At 39.6% G+C, this 20,596-nt stretch overlaps 1 protein-coding gene across 4 annotated transcripts in view; it reads right to left on the reverse strand.

The window, feature by feature from the left end:
• Positions 1 to 11,672: 11,672 nt before the first annotated feature.
• Positions 11,673 to 20,596, reverse strand: part of UBE3A (ubiquitin protein ligase E3A) — a 39,775-nt gene continuing 30,851 nt past the window's right edge. For 3 of the 4 annotated variants that reach the window (XM_089511487.1, XM_089511486.1, XM_089511489.1), the window contains 7 exons: positions 19,537 to 19,681; positions 18,493 to 18,698; positions 17,304 to 17,468; positions 15,350 to 15,505; positions 15,186 to 15,259; positions 13,067 to 13,210; positions 11,673 to 12,396 (listed from right to left, as the gene is read on the reverse strand). In XM_089511487.1, the coding sequence (XP_089367613.1) occupies positions 12,276 to 12,396; positions 13,067 to 13,210; positions 15,186 to 15,259; positions 15,350 to 15,505; positions 17,304 to 17,468; positions 18,493 to 18,698; positions 19,537 to 19,681 (1,011 nt within the window). In that variant the 3' untranslated portion in view covers positions 11,673 to 12,275. The remainder of the gene's footprint in view (positions 12,397 to 13,066; positions 13,211 to 15,185; positions 15,260 to 15,349; positions 15,506 to 17,303; positions 17,469 to 18,492; positions 18,699 to 19,536; positions 19,682 to 20,596) is intronic. The other variant, XM_089511488.1, reaches the window with a different exon arrangement.

The raw sequence follows: 20,596 nt of genomic DNA on the forward strand, positions 1-20,596 counted from the left end.
ATAGCAGCCAACCAGGGAAGGGGCTCTGATTTAATGGTTGAAGAAACTAGCAATTAATTCCAGCCCCTTTTAATGTCTGCTGTACATGATTTTTATTTTATGGCAAAGATATTGTACAAGCATTCAATTAAATCATAGATTGAGAGCTGGTCTGTATGGGACAACCACTCACATGAAGGGAGCTTGAAAGTGCAGGGTTTTCTTTTCTTTTTCATTTCACTCCTCTAGTTGTATAGGTTATATGAGCATGGCTAGCCACACAATTTGACCACAGTCAGTTGCCGTTTCAGCACTATCACTAGCAACAACCAGAAGTAAAACTGAGACTCTGCATGTAGTAATGTAGTAGGTGACTTTGTAGATTGTAGTACGGTTGGGGTGCCTTTGGCCCTCTCAGATATTTTGAACATCTGCTCCCAGAAGCCATAGCCAGCACAGTCAAAGGATCTGAGGTCTAGAATATCTGGAAGATCACAGGCTTTTAACCCTGTTTGATAGTCCTTGGATAGTCGAGTTATGTCATAGAAAGGTATCCCCTTTAGATCTCTTTCATGTGGTTGCTCTAACATATTTACATCCAGTTACACAAGGTCATCGGTGAAAAATGATGTAGGAAAGTTCTGTCACATAAACCTTCTGTTTTTCATTCTTTTATTTCACAATCCAAGATCTTTAATTCAACTGTTGTTTAAAGCCTATTGTTAATCTCACCCCCAGCACCCTGGTTGCAGTGCAACAGACTGGCTTTTCTTCAAAATTCTTTCAAATTATTCATACTGTAAGATGCTGGCAAATAAACTATCAGTTTAAAATGAAAAGAGTCTGGTTTTCCTTCTTTAGCTCTTCAGCTTTGAAATGTGATGGGCAGAAACTCTGATTTTTAATGATCCTGAAATGTGACAGAGCTAAGGTGTAATCCAGAAAAAAACCAGTCTTGGTTGAGTTCCTGTGGGAGGGGGGCTCCATACCCTGAACATTATGTTCATTGCTGGTTGCCACTTTTCAGAGAGAATGAGGTAAAGAAGCAGCTAAAACAGAGGGATGGTAGATAGGTAGGTGAAGCAAGAAGCCTCCTAAAAGGAAAGAGAATAGCTGAGATTCTGAATGGCCCAATGTGGAACTGTGGCACAGCTGTTCAATTGACCCCTTAGCACTGAGCTGCTGCATTTCCCCCCATGGCCATTCTGTAGCTAGTAGAGTGAGGAAGAGGGAATAGAAGCATATGACTACATTCCTGTACCTTTAAGTTGCCTGTTGACTTTGGGGCAACTCCATTGTTTTCATAGGGTTTTCTTAGGCAAGGAATACTCTGAGGTGGTTTGCCAGTTCCTTCCTTTGAGAGATAACCTACAGCACCTGGTATTTCATTGGTAGTTTCTCATTCAAGTACTAACTAGGGCCAACCCTATTTAGCTTCCAAGAGCAGAAGGATCTGGTGCCTGTTGTGTATTTAGGCCCTTTTGCCAGATGCAAATGATTAATTTGCCCACCAGGGTCTTCCAGAGGCCGATGTGAATAATGCAATCATTCTGAGGCTGGTTATGGGGACATAGCCAGACACGTCTCCGATTGTCCTTGCACTCCACCAGTCATGGAATGGCAAGGCTGAACAGCGAGTCTGGGATGGGGGTGCTTTGGTCACTGTGGAGGATGAAATAGCAAAATCTACAATGACCGGGGTGGGGGGCAAGAAGACATATGCAAGCATAAGGTGGACTTAGTGTATGCTGTTACAATCACAGAGTTGGAAGAGACGGCAAGACATAAAGTCCAACCCCCGGCCATGCGCAAATACACAGTCAAAGCACTTCCTACAGATGTCTATCCAGCCTCCGTTTAAAAACCTCCAAAGGAGGAGGCTCTACCCTGCTCCGATGGAGCATGTCCCACTGTCAAAACAGCTCTTACTGACAGGAGGTGGAATCTTATTAACAGAATGGCATCCTATATTTGTTTGTAGGCATTTTGTTTTAAATGGCAGTTACCAGAGGACAAGCTCAAGTAGCACCAAATGCACTTGATAGGGACCATTTTGTAAGTGGACCACTTCGTCCCCCATCCCTGTTGTTCATTCCCTTATTCTTCTATGCAAAAGCTGCACAAATGCCTTCAAGAGCAAAAGGGAAGCAGAGCTGCTGTTTTAGCTTCTCACCCTCTAGAAATGTTTGCGTACCCCAGTAAAACAGGTGAAGAGATGGTAATAATGAGAAACAGTAGCAGAGGCATGAGACTCTGAGACTTACAAGACATGAGCCCCTGTAAAAGATGTGGGGCTTTACCAAATGCCCCACTGTACTAACATTGGAGCCTAGCCCTTCACTATTAGGTATGCAGTAGACAAGGTGGGGCACAGAGATTTTATCTCTTTCTTAACATCAGAACCTGGGATCCTGGAGACTTGATGCCAGCTGGATAGGTCTGTAGTCTGAAGTAGTCAGGGCTCTTATGGTTTTACCAATTTCCAACACATAAAGCACATTGCTGTGAGAAAAAGATTTTAGATCAGTTGTCAAATTTGACAGCGGCATAGAGATTAGTTTCTTTGGCTGCATGCAGATACTGAAAACATGTACTTTAGGAAAATGATGAAAAAATGCAACATTTTTTGGAGAGACAAGAAAACATGAAGGCACTTTTGAGAACACTGACCTTTCTAATATGTTTCTTTAGCAATAGAATGAAACAAATGGCATTTCACATTCTGCCAAGTTCAAGGAGCAGTTTGGTGGTCATGACTGCTTATCAGGGGCTACTCAGACTACATTTTAACCCGGTTCTGGATTCGAAATTTGCATATGAAGTTCATATTGGGCCTGATTCTGTCACAATCCATGTCGAGGCTTGCACAAGGAAATGCCCCTTACCCCGGGGTATCCAGAATCGGGCTAAAATCCGTCTTTTCTCAAAAGACCCGGGTTCTGCAAAATATGAACTTGCCCTCGATCACGATCGGGGCAAATTCAGGGAGAGATTAGGGTCGGAGGGCGGGCAGAGGTCAGAGCATTCCCTCCCCTCATCTGAGGGGAGGGGGAGGAAGAGAAGGAGAAGGAAAGAGCCGAAGGACTGGAGGCTGAGGAGGCAAAAGGGGAAATCAGGGTGACTTTTGGGCTGCAAAGGGCTGTAAGAGGGAGGGCGGGGGGGGGGGGAGTGGAGAAAGTGATGGAGGAGGAGGAGGAGGAGGAAGGAGCCGTGGGAAGAAGGGAGCCATGGATGGCATCCTATAATGGAGCAGGAGGAGGAGGATGAAGGAGCCAGGGCAGCTCAGAAGGAGGTGAGGGTCGGAAGGAAGGAGGATTGCCTAGGGAAATAGGGCTGTGGGGCCAAGCTGGGGGATGTAGGGAAATGGATGCAGCAGCAGCAGCCTCTTTTGACAATTTATGCACATGATTTTTTGGGTGCTTGCTTTCCTCTTCCTCCTGGAACTTAAGAGCCATTATTATTATTATTATTATTATTATTATTATTATTATTATTAGCGGATGCTACAGTCAGAATGCCTGCGCTGCATTTCCCTTTTATTCCCAATTGATTCCATGGGTCTACTTTAGTTGGAACTGACAGGTCACTCTCTCTCAGCCTCAGTGGAAAGCAATGGCAAAGCTCCTCTGAAGAGAATGTCAGCAGGAGGAAAAGGGTCAGGTCAGGTCAGGTCAAAGCACGAACGGAGCTCCCATCAGGCACCTTCCCTTTTTTTATTAAAAATTTCTTTTTGACAAAACATGCACATGTTTTTTTTCTTGAGGCAGATATATAGATGCATAGAACCTGGCTAGCTGCTTGTTCACTTTCCCTTCTATTTGCTGGCTTCCAGCAAAGGGGAAATGTTGCAAATAGACTTTTTTTTCCTTTGCGAATCAATGCTATAATTCAAATGTTACATTTGTTGCTCTTGTCAATTAGGCAATTGGCAAAATGATACATGCTTTTGCAAGGAATTCAGGGGTAGCCCTGAATTGCTTTTAAAAGCAAAAAAGAATGCAAGGCAATCACATCCTTTTCTGGCATTTCCAAGGTAAGAAATTTATTATTATTATTATTATTATTATTATTATTATTATTATTATTACATGTGCAAGAGGCATTCTGGGATGGCAAGGAGTGGGGGATACAGGATGCATTAACTTGCATTTTGGGGTTGAAAATGGGCCCAAGGGCAGATCATAACCTGCACTGACCCAAATGCCCACAACACACACACAGACACACACAAAAGATGTTTATTTGACAAAATGTGCACACTTTGGGGCATTTTGTGCAGGGCTCTTTTTTAAAAAAAGGAGGGGGGAGTACACTTCCGATGCCCCTGCAAACATCACCTATGATGATTGCTTGATTGACAGCAGGCACCCTCAAGTTAAACCCGATAAGGCATTCAGGTTAAAATGCCCCTCAATTGTAGTGGGCACTTGCTCACAGAGAGATTTGGGGGAGGGGTATCCAGATCTACCCAGTTCCACCCACATTATCTGGGCCAGTGGGAATGGGGCCTCAGTGAACAGCACCAGCTCAAGTATATCACACACCCAAAGCTACAGCAGATGACAGCTGTAAGGCTCAACTAGTAGATTGTTTTTGGTTTTGGGTAGTTTTATGATGGTGTGTAGGCTATGTGCTCACTGAGGACTACAAGATTAATTTCAGGGGGGGTACAATGATTGCATGGGAAGCATTTTAGTAGAATAAATCCAATTGCTAGAACAGACCCATTGAATCAATGGACTTACAGAAGTGTTAACTTACCATTCTACAATTAAGTCCTCTCCATTTGGGAGTAACAATTGGATTTAGCACATTACTTAAATCTGTATTGGGAATGATGCAGATGTTGCAGGATTGCAACTCTCAGCATTCATCATATTGGCTTTACCAAATAGGGCTATTGGGACTGCATGTCCCCCCTCAGCATAAACAAAAGCAAGACTGAATTCTCCCAATAGGTTTTGCATTGTCTTTTGGCAATTCTCCTTGTGGTCTATTAGATGTTGAGATATGATTTCTATTTTTTGTTTTTTTATACAAAAAAAAAGATGAGAATCAGAAAAATACACAAAATTGTTGTATTTTGCTCATATTTGCATGAACCCGATCACATTGCCTGATTTTGCAAAAGTGAAGCCATTTGTTGTGCAGATACTATACCTCTGGCTCTTTCATCATCCTTGAACAAGTGCCAGATATACATCATGATATAAGCAGTGCAGAAGTTTTGTTAAGTCTGCTGTTTGTCATTAAGATACTGCTAGACCACAAAGGAAAATGATAATTCTTATAATTTGCATTAAACCTTGCTCCTGAACAGAGGCCCCCTTTCAGGTTTTGGCAGGCATGATTTACAAAATTCAAAGGCATTCAGAACGATTCAAGATTTCCACTGTAACCGGATAGAAAAAGAAGTTCTTTTGGATTCAATGGGACTTAAGTTTGAACTCAGTGGGCAAAATTCTTAATTGGGGTCCTCCCCCCCCACAACTACATCAGATTAAAGTACAATCAGTATTTGCTGTGTTGTCTCTTATGACATAGATAGAACTTATTGTGCTCTACTTGGTGCTACTCTTGTACCAAGTTCAGAAGCTTCAATTGGTTCAAAATGCGGCAGCCAGATTGGTCACCGGCACATCTAGGTTTGACCATATAACATCAGTATTACAATCTCTTCACTGATTGCCCTACATGGCTTGGACCTGAGTTACCTGCGGGAACGCCTCTCCCTACACAATCTGCCCCGCACTCTCAGAACATCAGGGAAGTATTTACTGGAACATTATAGTACTAGGTTCAGAGGTTTGCCTTTGCCTTCCTCTGAAGCTGAGAGAATGTGACTTGTCCAAGGTCACCCAATGGGTTTCCATGGCTTATCTCCAGAATCATAGTCCAACGCTCAAATCACTATGTCATGCTGGCTCTCACAGAAGTTATATTCATTCAGTAATGCTGCTTAAATGGTGAAAGAACTAGATATTGCCTCCTGTACTGCTTCCCCACTAATATAAGCTCTTGGAAACAACTGTTTCAATCTATGATGCCCATGTTTACATAATAATGCTATTAAACAAAAGTGGTAGCAGTAGGTGACAATCCATTTTGAGTGCAAAGAATGAGTTTCATTTAGGGGTGAGTGCATGTAGAGGCTTGGTAAAATTTGCAGGATCCTCCTTAACAAAATCAGATCTCACAGCCATTCCTAGGACTGCTCTACGCATGACTATCTTTATCTAAAGTATCATCACATGTTGACTGGGAAACAACACTGGGAGAAATACGATGGCTGCTTAATCATATGTATGTTGATTTACAGGCTTTGACGTGGCAAATGGTTACTTGTTCATCAATTAAATGACTCCTGTTCAAAAGGCAATTGCCCTTCCTTTGAATCATATCCTTCTTTCTCAATCTAATGTTTACAAAAACTGTACCATTCTTTTGCTATATATATTTGCACAGTTGAAAGGGGACCATTCATGGCAAGAACCAGACTAAAGAAGGTATCACCTAAGATGACTCCCACCTTTCAATAGAAGATATTCATTTTTGCTTCCTTGACAACGCAGATGAGGAAACTTGGCCTCATCAACAAACCTCATTGTTGTTGGTGTAGCATTTCAAGGCATTCTCCTGTAAATGTAGACTTCTCGATCACTTCATCAACAGATACTACTGAAAGCTAAATATCATCTGCTGCAAGAAGAAACAGCAGTCAAACGACAGTAACAATCTGCCTTTGGATTTAAAATTCCAAGCTTTACTTTCATGATGAGTGAAAGAACTAAAGTCAAGGATGTCGAGAAATCCCCACTGGCTTTGTCTTGCAATGCAAAGGAGGAGATCTTGTTAAACAAGAAACTTAGAATCTTGGAGTCCATGAAGAAGCAGGCAGAAAACTCCCACACTCTTGATCAAAGGATCTTGTACATCAGATTCACCAGGAAGCTCTGGAGGTCAGAGGTGGCTCATGCCAAGCTACTCGGCAATCAAGAGCTTGTCAAACATCTCTCTTGGAGTCTCTTTCCACCTTTGCACACGGTTGTGACCGATGACAGCGACAAAGCTGTGAGAGCTATATTACAGAATTCAGAAGCTTCCAGAGTGATTTCAGCTCCGTGTAGAATCCAGACCCACCTGGCTCCAGTCTCTGCTAGCAAGAACCAAGGAAAGAAAGGTGAGATTAAGGATCAACAGAAATCTACTGGAGCCACGGGGAAAAACGATGCACAAAGAGGTGATCAGAAGGAGCAAACATCTGATGAAAGGCAAACTGGTTTTAGTCATCCTGTCAGCATTTCCAAATGCAAAAGGCCATACACCACAAATCACCAGAAACATGGCAGGCTATCCAATATGAATGAGATGTCTCAGGGGATCTTCATGAAAATCCCTTCACAGCCACAACACCCAGCAGCTCAAGCTACACAATTCACTATGTCTTCATCTGCTGAAAGAAGTGTAGATAAAGCACTGAAAAAAAGCTGTCTTGAACCAAAACGTAAGAGTAGCAAGAGCAGAAGTTACAAATGGGCACTTAATTCTAAGAATCTTTTCTTGGGATTGGACAATACACCATTGGGATTATGCCCCGATGTGAACAATCATTGGAATGGAAACAGTCACAATCTTTTAGAAGACAAAGTCAAACTCTTTCTCCAGAGGGTCACAACTTTAAAACGAAAACAAAACTACCCTTTACAGGATTACTATTCTGAAAGACTGCTGGAAATGCTGGCAAGGAAAGGTAAAGTAAACCAGGAGTTTCTGTGGAATACAGAGCTGGAGCAGAGCAAATGGAATCTAGTAGGCCCTGAACCCCATCACCGAAGCATTACCATAAATAAACTGGACAGAAACTTTATGAAAAATGATAGTTCTTTGGAGATACTTATATGGCAACACTACAATCAGATACTTACCAAAGAGAATCTAATGGAAAGAAATTGGCTAAACAATGACCCTTATCAACTGATCACAAATTATGGTTTGGAGAATCGTTTCCTTTGTTTCCAAACCTAAGAACTGAGCAAGATGTTTACACTCACTACAGAAGTGTTAAGGACTGAGCAAGATATTAAGTCTCTACAGCAATTCTCTGAGAAGTTTTCCATTGTTGAGTATAACCCACCATGTGATTTAGGGTTATCATGCAATCTTTTCCCCCTCTATCTTGATCGTTGCTATTATTATCAAGCAAAAATGAAAACACTCACTACATGATGGTCCTTTAAACCATCAGTGAGAACTGTGCTTCCCTCTAGATGCTGGGACTGCAACTTCCACCCCCACCCCCCAAATTGGCTAAACCGGTTAGGGCTGCTGTGACTGGCAATCCAACATGTGGAAGGCCACACAATTTTCATCTGCCCTAAATAATGCAGAATAGAATTGGGGAACAGCATAGGCATGATGTTAGAATATCACAACAGCTCTTAATCTCTAGCCTAGCTATAAAAAACCCAAACTGTGATATGCTTCTGCAAGGGGCTTTGTCATACTTTAGAGACATTTTTTAAGTGCTGTACTGTGATTTTTTAAAGTCATCTTGCTATATCTGCTAACTTACAATCTTTTCACAATAAACTGTTTTAGTATTATGCAGTGGACATCATCTGCACAGAACGCTTCTTTCAGCTTCACATCTTAGGTGTTCGATGTAAATAACAAAGGCAGCAATACTCTCTATGAATTAAGAGAATAGGGATATGTTTAAACCCTCATAAGCTGCTATGGTCATAAAATGAGCTCTATATGATTTAGAATCACGCCATACAAGCCAAAGGAACACTGGATGGCTGTCGACTGATACAATGCCATTCAGAATAAAGGTTGATAGGATACCCAGATGCTAATCTTCCCATTTCTCCCAATCCTTGCCGTTTCAATGATATGCATGAATTGAGAATTGTTGCTTAAAACATGAAAATTTAGGCTAGACATTTCTTGCACAATACAATTACATATATTAAGCACCCCTACGATTTGATTTTATCTCTTAGTCCCAACTTTCTTTGGCAGTTCAATGGGAGACATTTGACTTAGTGTACTTATACCATTTAAAAAACAACAATTTATTAGTATATGGCGATCTGCTCATTTTGTGTAAGTTAATGCAATGCACTCTATTTGGAACACAAAAGCAATATGCAAACATATGAAACCACCAAACCTCCTAAAAGCACCCAATCAATACTGTAAATACAGTAAAGGGGAAAAAACTGATCCCAAGAACTTTAGCAAATAGGCCAACTGAATAGGAATATCATTTCAGCTTAGTATTAAGTATACTGCAGCAAGTGCCCGATTCTTTCCTTTCCACCTCCCTTCTGTCCAGCTGTTTCGCTCAATGTCTCCCATTGTCTTGTGGTGACTCGACCCTTAAGTATCTTAGGACCCCTTTACCTGCAACAGTTGAGAGAATCTGCTTTGTGGGCACTGCTTTACTCTAAAGGCAACTTATGCTCAAACATTATGCTAAAAGGTGTAATGCCTTTTTCCCGAGCCCCCTCTGTGAAGTGCTTACTCAATTTGGAATATAAGAATAAAACATCTAAACATGTTTCATAGGTAAGTTTAATGTATGCTGTGTCCTATCCATGGAAATGAAAACTAAAACACAAAGAAGCCTCCTTGCTTCTTTATAGTAAAATATGCCAGACTTTTATCTATATCATTTGGTTTCAAATGAAATTTCTATAAAAACCCCAGCACAAAAATGAGGAAAGCTGGAATATGTCCAGAGGAGGGTAAGCAAGATGGTAAAATGTCTAGAAACCAGGCCCTGTAAGGAATAGTTGAGGTATCTGGGTATATTCAGCCAGGATGAGCTGAGAGGTGATGTGATAGTCATATTTAAATATCTGAAGGGGCTGTCAGATAAAATTGAGCAAGCTTGTTCTCCGCTGCTTCATAGGGCGGTACCTTAACCACTGGAGGAAGTTCTGACTAAATATTAGGATAATTTTCCTGTTAGAGCCACTTGCCAGTGGAACAGCCTACTTCAAAAGGTGGTGGACTCCATCGTTAGGTTTTCCAGAGCATAACACAAGGGTGTTTTAGACACTGATTCCTGCATGGCAGGGGACCTTAGATGATCCGAAGGTCCCTTCTAACCCTTGATACCATCTGTGATCCATTATAACTTATCAATTATAGCACAACTCAATTTTGGGTATGTACAAATGTAGTATTTGATTTTAAAAAATAGCATTATTTCATTCTGCTAACATCAAGATAGTTTGCACAGTTCTGTAATAAAGTTAGCGTACCCCATAGGTTTCCTCATCAGTAGACTACTAATATAAAGCATATTCTTTGAAAGCAGTAAAGTGAACTAGCATGTGTCCATGCTCATGCTAAGAAACTGTAACAGTATGAATAGTATTTGTAGCAACATGTTGCGGTAGTGGTTTCATTTTAACTTAATCAAAGTTTCATCTCTCTAGGCTCCTTGTTTCAAAACTGTGCAAGTCTCAAAATTATTAGCCAATAACCACAGAAATAAAATATTTTGCTTCTTCTGCTCTCAACTATGACACAATTAAGACTAATTTCAAGAAGCTATTGAACTGCCACAAGCTGTTATTTAGTTTCAGACGAAACAGTAGTTAAAGCAAGGCTTTAGACAGTCATCATACAGCATATCTTAAATAGAGTTCCTCACCAAGAAATTCCAGTGATATTGAAGGTGAACATCAAACTAAGGAAACCACTTTTTTTGGTCACTGGACCAGGGTGGAAAACCATCAATGCTTTATTTAGCATTATAGTTACATAACAGATGCCTATTTCTATTACCAAAAGGAATTTAATAAAGTTTTCCTGAAAAACATATTTCCCCCCTTCAATGATGTCAGAGGTTTGACTTTTGAAAGATTACCAATGTTGCACAAATCATGCAGATTTGCTACGTAGTAGTCAGACATAGCAATCACCAAGGCACAAGCTCAGTTTTGCACATCAGTTATCACTTGTAGTAAGAAGAGGTATGCCAATTACATTGTTTTGGTTACAAATGTATAGTCCCTTTATTTTATATTGTAACAGCAGTGATCACCAGCGTGCAGGGACAGTCTGTAGAACGCTGAGGGATCCCCTTGTGTGGGGCCAAGATATACATTCCAAACCTATGATGTGCTATGTAAAAAGATCACGCAAGTGATCTTAGGATACACTTTCTACACATATAATGAACAGTTGGGAGCATTACAATGCAAACTTGTTCTTAAAATGTTTAATTATTTTCCTCCTATTGCTAGATGAGGAGAGGAGAAAGGCATCCCTTTGCTACAGCACTGATCGTATGCTTTGATAATAGAAACAATTCATTAAGACAGCTTGCAGGGAAGACTGGATTGTCTATTTAAAATGACAACATAATAGGCAATTAAAATGTAATTTTAAGTGCACTTTACATGCTTGTTGATAGACCCAATTTTCTGATTTCTCTCACAACACATTTCATCCTACTCTAATGCTGTTTGGCTGCAAATGCACTTTTCCAAGTAAACTTTTTTTAAAAAAGAAAAAAGCCCAAACTATGTTCACACTTCCACATAGCTAAAATCCCTGCTAATTGAAAATACAATATGCTACAAGACAAGACATGTGAAAGCCAACATGTATAGTGAAATGAGTTTTTTTTAATTGTTGTGCTGTGACTAAAGTAAAGTTCTCAAAGGCTGTAGTTTAACATTCAAAGTTCTCCCTTCCATCTTTATTGATTCTAAAATTTTCCACAAATCTCTTTGGGGGCTAGAACAGCAGTCATTGCATCACACCATTTTGTTTTCCAAGACTTCCAAGTTTCAAAAGCAAAACTGTTCAAAAAAGTACAGTTCCTGATTTTGATTCGATAATTGGGACAAAAATGTAGCACATACTTAAAGATTACACAATCTACAAATGATGGCAATATTTTCCTTGGGAGAGTACAGTTTTGTTTTCTGGTAAATACTCAAAAGGCTCAACTTCAAGCAGTAATAAACACAAGCAAAAGTGATTTAACCCTTTAAAATAAATATTCAAGAAAACCTCTCTGTACATACAAGTGAAAGAATATGTAACACTTTCACGCTAAAAGAAAATAATTTGTTCATAGAAGCAGCTGAAATCTGCTGTTCCAGCCCAAAGTCCCCAAGTGAAGAAGGGAGGCACAAACACAGGTGACTACGGTTGCTCACTATTATCTTATGGCCTTTGTGGGTATTATTTTATAATTTTATTTATTTTTGGACAGGGACACCATCACCACCAATCTCTTTATCCCTTTTGTTATTTTATTTATTTCATTACAGCATGCCAAATCCTTTGGCATATGTGATGGCCTTCAACAATCTCTCCTTAAGTTTTTCTTTGCTGGAGTACTCTGGCAGCAAGAGGACATTAAAGCATGTGTGAGATGTGGGTAACCTATAGGGGAGAAAACAGAGAAGAAGAAAAAATAAGTTCTATGAATTCAGACCAAAATTCATAGGCCATACTGACCTGAAAAATACCCTTCTAGCTAATATTCCTACTTCATTCTATTTCCACCGCTATTCTATGATTCCTTGCAAAGGTGTCTTGAGGTTAGAGTGAATCTCCTCTTCTGGTGGGAGGGATCCAACTTTGGATGCCCTTCCGACCAATACATGGCAAAGCTCCCCAAGTACAGTATATCACTGGGAGATTAGGGGAAGGCTTTGGAGGCACACATTCAAAGTCTGTCTCCAGCACCAATGCTCCCAAAACTGAGGGTAGGACTGTTTATCAGCCATAGAGCTAGAGATTACAGTTTCCCTACCGACAATTTGATCCTGAAGGAGGATGCTATCAAACAGGAAAAGAAAAACCTAAAAATGAGCAGACCTCCCTCTTACTTCTTCCTCTGTCCTTTCTCCTTGTTGGCATGAGCCTAACAGAACTTTGGATAAGGCAATTCTCCTCCCTTGCCAGTATGTTTTTCTTAGCCACGTAACAACATTATTTAATATTAAAACCCCTCACCTGTGCACAGATTGAAAACACAGCTGCTTAATTACACTTCCAAATAATTTCTATTTTTTTTAAAAAGATAGACAATTTACAACAAATAATTTACCGTTCTGTGTCAGGGCCATTTTTGGCTATAATCATCTTTAGTTTTCCAAGTCCTCCTACTGGTGCTCTGTCTGTGCCTGTTGTAAACTGAAGGAACAGTCTTTTTTGCTCATCTGTAAATGCATGGACAATTTCCCAAAATTCTCTATTGAAAGGAAGATTATAAAGTATATTAAAAGCTGTACAAACATACAAGTGACAGAGTACTGGTGCAAGTGATACTTCATATTGTCTACAGATAACCTGGATGAAACTGTGCTTCTTATAATTCACCTCAGAACTAGCCAATACAAGCACAATGTATCAGTATGTTATTTGCTCTTTCTCCAAATGTCCCAATACTATCCAATAGCAACAACACATGAATGGATGCTTCTAAACGTGCATTACTAGCTGAATGATATGTGAACAGTATTCAATAGCTACAACATTCCATTTAGCAGTGAACAGTGCCCTGGTCAGATGACTGGAAACCTTAATTACTCTTAACAATTAACATATATAGATTTGCAACTAAACCTAAAGGTATAACGTACAATCCTTGGCCAAATGTATCCTTCCCAATGTGAATTTAGGTTTGCTGACAGTCTAAATACTTATCATGGATTTATGCAAGGATATGAAAAACATCTCTTGAACAAAGACTAAGATTTAATCTTGTGCACCCTCATTTGTTAAAAAAAAAAAAAAAAAGGAACGCTAAACAAGGATTCCCCCCCTCCACTGAAAATACATACAGGAGGTTGGATTTGAACAGATGTCTAGAACTTTCCAAAACCAAAAGAAAACAGTTACAGGGCAAAACAGTATTTCTCCATGATACAAGAAGTGAATTACTACATGGCATCACTAATTAGCCCAACTCCATAGGCCAGTTTGCATGCTATGCTGAACTACATTTTAGCACTACCTGTATGAGTCAGAATGAGCCCAAGCCATGTTTTTCCCTTTCCCCTCTTACAAGAATTGGTAAGAATGGAACTGAACACAAGAGAAGAATACTGATTGTTGTTATATTCAAACCAGTTTATTGTTTAAACTTAGACTAAACAAAGGATTTACTATGTAAGTGCTGGTCTACTTCAGATATCTAGTTACAAGAAAGAGGACAGTGCCCACCCTTCTGTTCTTCTAATCAGAACTACCTAACATCTCTTCTCTCAGAACTCTTCCCAGATGCTAGAGACCTAACATATACTCACTAGCACTTACCTGACAGATTTATTTGGGAATGGTTGTTCTTTCACTATTAATGACAAGCTGCCTTACAGGTAATGTAATCAGTACATTATGCTGATGTATTGAACCTTCCCAGATAGCCATGTTGATTACAGAGCTGAGGTTACTAGTATATGAGACATGACAAGGGGGGAGTCAAACAAACTAGTTTCGGGATTGCAGGATAAGGCAAAGATCATTATTGTGAATGTGTGTGTGCATTATTATATGACCTTAATACAGTGGGATTGATCAGAAAATATTTGGGGAGAGTGCCCACTATCCCTTCAGTCATGTCTGTACATGCCATTCATCACTCTATCCATTGCATTACATTTACTATTTTAGCCACAGGGTGGATAAAAGAGCAAGATACATAGATCTAAATCCAGAGTTAGGGCCGAAACAGACAGCCTGTAGCTGGCTCTGGGGCAAGTGGTGCATAAATCTTTAGAGGCCACTTGCCCTGGAGCTGTTGAAAAGCTGGCTCCAGCAGCAAAGGGGTGGCTTTTTTCCATCCCAATAGGAGTGGATTTTTTCTGTTCTTATTTGGGCTGGAAGCTGGCCGGATTGGAGCTGTGACATGTGGTTGCCGCGTCTCCTACCTGGCTTTCTCAGGGGCCGCTTGAAGCCATCCCTTCAGGGCCATCTGTTTTGGCCCTGAATCATACTTAGAGAAGACTTTTAAAATAATGACTAACTTAAGTCTAACTGAAATCAGCAAGTCAGCTCTAAATATGACTCAGTTTGGATCCAGTCTAAAGTAAAATTTCAAACTGCAAACCTTTAAACCTGTATGTGTTTCAAAACTGATATATCTTGCATTATATTTGGAATTCACATCATTTGTTTTGAGGCATCTATTTTCTATCTGCATCCCTAGAAAAAAGTACACCCCATACCTAATAATAAGAGAATCTCTGGTATAGCCACCATCATACTCTGTAGTTTCTTCTAGGGCTTGAAAGTCTAGATTCTGTAAATAAAAGACACAATATCAGCATTCCACTCTAGGAGCAAGCAACAAGATCAATTTATTGTCCTCTGCACATTTAAGCTGCCTTACCCTACTTCCGCAAATAAGCAATTCAATCTCCTCAGGTCTAAATAAATATTTTAGGGGAGACTCGTTGGTTACCATGTGGAATCCTCTCCGAAAGGCCTTGAATTGCTTCTCCACTGATTTGTTGAGAATGTAGTCAGAATACAGATTGACAAATTCCTGTTCAATGAAAAGAAAGTAATGCCAAGATGTATAAACCTTTATCTTAAGTGGCTGCAAAATGGAATGGGAGACCCTCCCCGCAAACCAGATATTGATTTTTCCTTGTTTAATAAACAGTGGTCTCAAAGAATGCAATCAGCCCTCTGTATCCACAGGTTTTATTATCCACAGATTCAAAAATCCATGCTTTGAAAATATTTAAATAGATATAATTTTCAAAAAGCAAGTCTTCATTTTGCCATTTTATATAAAGAACACTATCTTATGATGCCATTGTATATAATGGGACTTGAGCATACATGGATTTTGGTATCCATGGGGGTCCTGGAACCACATGCCAAAGGATACCAAGGAGTCATTGTAGGGAACATGTATTTAAATAATTGAAGTTGGTAATACTTTTGAAATCCTAACCAATTTTCAGGCTTTTTAAACATTCTTTCTTAAAACCAAATACCGTATATAATTGATTATACGTTGAGAAATTTATGCCCCAAAATTGACCCTAAAATCTCAGGTCGATTTATGTACCAGTCAATACACAATACTGGTTAAAAAGGTCCTGAAACAAGCACAGCTGTGATACCCTACTCTTCCCGCCTCGAGGTAGGAGTTTTTGTGTGTGTGAGAAAGAGTTTCCCAAACTGATTTGAAAGCCTTCTCTTTCCATCAAAGAAACACCCCTTTTAGCTCCACTTCCTTCCCTTCCCAATCCGATTTGAAAGTCTTCTCTTCCCATCAAAGAAGCACACCATTTAACTCCACTTTGTTTCCTCCTCAATCCGATATTAAAACCTCTCCTCCAGCCCCAGCCTTGCTTGGTGGTCCAGAGAAGAAGGAAGGATGGAAGAGGTGTGCCCCCCCCCTTTCCATCCTTGGTTATAACCCGCTTACTTTTACCCTCAACTTATCCATGGGTCATATCAAAATCCATTTTTACCCTGAAACCTTCCCTTGATTTATACATGAAGTTGACTTGTACACGAGTATATACGGTAGTTTACTAAACAAGCAATTTAAAAATGTTTGATATTCAGCACAACTTCTACAAGATAGAAAATAATTTAAAATCTAGCCAAATCAGAATTTCTCTCAAAACCGCTAGCTATTTTTTCTAAGGTAGCTCTCATGTTTTTAATTCCTTGCCAAGGGAAGCCAATCTAGCCCTGTCCAATGACTGACTGCTAGTAGAGATTTGAATTCATACTAACCTTGGGCTTTATAAATTTACTTATGACCACTGTAGATCTGCTGAATTTGGTTCATCTCAATGGCTATTTTAATTTGTTGCACTGCTCTACTTTTACATCTTTATTGGCAGCTATACAAATGTGCTTAATTTGCATGATACAAGTCACAGAAGTAATAGTCTCAACACACTATTTCTACAATAGGTACATAAAGAATATTTACAGATTTCTGATTCTCATTGGCCCAAGTTATGTGAAAACATTCGAACACTCTGCTGAGAAACTGTCAATTGCCATGTGATTTCTTTGTCCCCTATGTCAGAATGAGGTGAACACTTTCAAACCTTTTAAAAGTCCATGCAACAAAGCAGAAGGCAATCATCATTAGCATAAAAATTATATGCACTGTCTGTGCAGAAGTAGTCTTACAAATGCAAATACACTTCAAAAATATGCAAAAAACTCTAAAGACCTCTCACTGCCTCCCTGACAAAGAGAGAAAATGGAGATTTTTCATTTCCATAGCCGAGGACAAGACAAGCTGGATTTATATCCTTATTCTACAGTTAACACTGCACAACTGAAGATATGCCCTGTTGGATTACCTTTCTGTTCTCATTTGTAATAGGGATTTTATCTCCATTTTCCTTCAAATCATGCATCATTGGATTACCAAAGAGATCCGTATGAGATATTTGGAAGGTTATCATCATATCATCTTCCACACTTCCCTCATACTGCAACAAGTCTCTTAAGCTTTGATAGAGAACCTAAAATTGAAAAAAAAATTACACAACTTTTAAAATAAGCAACCAAGCTGATAATTACTCAGTCTGGATGAACACTAAGAGCCAAACTAGAAGTTAGTCATTCACACCCACTCTTTTAGGAGCCTGCTTTAAAAATGAAAAGCAACTATAGCAGGGTATGAGTTTGTTCAGAGAACCTGCAGAAGGGGAGTGGATAATTTTGGTTGAAAAAAGCCCTGTGGGAAAAAGGTTTAGAACACCATTTGCCGAGTCCTCTGATCAAATTCCCAGCCTCCCACAGCTTCTTTTCATTTAAAGAACGCACCCATGTTGTGAGACTATTAAATACTACTGCATGTGTAACATTTAGTCCAGCTCTTCTTGTGCAAAGCAGCATTCAATTCATGCAGAGTTTTGTGACACAAAACTCAGCAAGTGCTAGAAGTGTAGTCTAGCAATTGTAAGCAGCAGGAGATAACTCCTCTTCTAAATGTGCAAGGGAAGAAGCTTTGTTTCTTTTAATACTTGGCCTCTCATTTCCACACAGATTTCTCTGGGACTCACCAATATACTGGTGATAAACTTCAGGGACTAACTATGTAACTCTGTAGTACAGAAACAACACGATTCTTACTGCATTTTAAAGACTAGAGACATTTTTGGATATAAACCTTTGTGGACTGCAGCCACTTGTTTTCTTCACTACCTTACACTGTACTACATTATACTTACCAGGCAAATACAAGTGTTGCTCAGTGCTGATATTTCTAAAGTTCACATTATGTGAACTTTCACATGACTGAGCTGCTACTAGCAGAGCAGCAAAATAGCATGAGCCATGAAGTAACAAGTTAAACCTTGCTTCAGCCAAAAATGACTGGACGAGCAAATGTTTTCTCAGACTAAGGGCCCTGTTCTGAGACAATAATGTTTGCAGGGCTAAAATCAGGATTGAGATAATATATATTTGAACATTCAAAAACTGCTCTATTGTGAAATTAAAAGTGCATTACAGGATTTCAAGTGGAAAAAAAATTCAACTTACAGGGTGAGAGTCTGCCAGATCACGGAAAGTTCCTTTTTTGCCCATTAATTTCCTGTAGACCACCATTGGAAAATGGACATCCAGAATGCAGTTGTTATAAATGGCCAGACCCAATACAATCCCAATCAGTGTAAACTGTCCCTCAGTTTCAAAAGAGGATGGGTTAAACCAAAACAATTTTGTAGATTCATCATAAGTGAACATTCCTGTAAAAATTAATTTAATTTATTAATGATGTAAGAAAAATCACAGAATAGCAATCTAGTTTCTAAGCTATGAAAGCTTCAGCTGAGAAATCGGTCATTTGGTCAAAGCTTCAATTTACAGGAGAAAAAGTACATTCAGTAGCTTCATCTATAGACTTAAAGAAGCCACAATTTATTAAACCAACATCTACTTAAATCCAATTTAAATTAACAGGGCTTCAGATAAAGTGATCTCATGTGTTGGCAAGATTCTAAGTGCACAGAATTCTACAGAAAGCAACCAGAGGTTTGTGCATGCATCTTGAAGCACCTCTTATGTTTTTAGAAAAGTCACCCAGTACGATTGTTCCAGAATTTTTCTATCACTTCAGAAAGCACACTGGGAAGGGCCAGTCAAGGAGAAACTGCACGCTTCAAAAATCTATGTCAAAGATTTTCCCCCCTTTGTCATAACAACATTAATCGAGAGCTAGCTTTCTATGGGAAAGGTATTTTTGATGCCTTCAGAACTAATCCTTGCCTGTGTGCTGAAGTGATGTAGTTCCAGGAGGGATCATGTGATTTGCTGAACAATCTTAATATTGTGAAGAAAGCCTGGGAGCACAAATACTAACAGTTAATAAAGTAGAACAAACACACTAGTAGAATGAACACAATTAAGATAGAAACGTTCCTTAGATACAAAAATTAGCAGCCTTAACAAACATATCAAATATACAGTCTGCAAGTAGGAAAGATGGATTCTCTTAGCATTTTATTAAAACAGAAGACACGCAGCTAGGAATGAAAAGTAGAGATATAAACCACCCACGGAATCTACTGAAAGCTAGTTACATACCAATATCTGGGTTGAAGATTTCTTCTACAACTAGCTGAAAAAACTCTTTGGAAACTCCTCCTTCATCAACCCCCTGTTCGCCTTCAAATTCCACATATAACTGTTTTTTCAAATCTGCTGGATTTTCCATGGCAATCATTTCTAACTATTGGATGAAAAGAAAATATTTCTTTAGTGTGTTTCCTTTATAGATCATAACAACATTGGCTACATTAAAGAAGTCTCTCTCTCTCTCTCTCTGTGTGTGTGTGTGTGTGTGTGTAAAAGCCACCATTTTAGTTTACAAATACCTTTTAATGGGCACACTAAGAATACTGCAAAAGTAGTTGGGAACAAGTGATTCAGTGGAACAAATACCATAAGAACCTGTCATAGAAATGTTCATACTCCATTAGTGAGAACAGCAGGGGACATAATGAAGTTCACAGTGAGGGGGTAGACAAGGTAACCCACTTATGTATGTCTCATCCTATTCAGGTGGCTAAGACAGAAGTGGGGCAAGTCTCTTAGAGAACCTGTGTATGAGTGAGGATTCTGGACAAAGAATGGCAAGAGGCTTCACAAGTTATTCTGGTGGCCTTTGCAACCAAGTAGTCTTTCTGCTAGTTTCTACCTGCACAGTTTTCACCTTGGGCTCAGAGTACAAGAAGGTATAGCTGTCCTGAGTTACTACTGCCAATCTTATATCAGTGTTCCACACAATTCCTGTTCCACCACTGCACTGGTTTCTCTGTGCAGACCCTCACTCAGACACACAATGGTTTTATAAAATGGGTTTGATTCCCTGCTTGGCCATGAAACCCACTGGGTAACCTTGGGCAAGTCACATGCTCTCAGCCTCAAGGAAGGCAATGGCAAACCTCCTCTGAACAAATCTTGCCAAGAAAAGCCCTTGATAGGTTTGCCTTGGGGTCGCCATAAGTCGGAAGCAACTTGAAGACATGCAACAACACAATAACAATGCCCTGATGTAAAACAACCCATAAGTTCTCGAAGCACACTATATCAGCGTAACTTGGAAATTGTGGACTGACAGAGTCATCACGGACTATCAGAAGAC

The sequence above is a fragment of the Sceloporus occidentalis genome, unplaced genomic scaffold (assembly GCF_023333645.1).
Source record: "Sceloporus occidentalis isolate IW3139 unplaced genomic scaffold, rSceOcc1.0.p SCAF_2, whole genome shotgun sequence".
Classification (NCBI taxonomy): domain Eukaryota; kingdom Metazoa; phylum Chordata; class Lepidosauria; order Squamata; family Phrynosomatidae; genus Sceloporus; species Sceloporus occidentalis.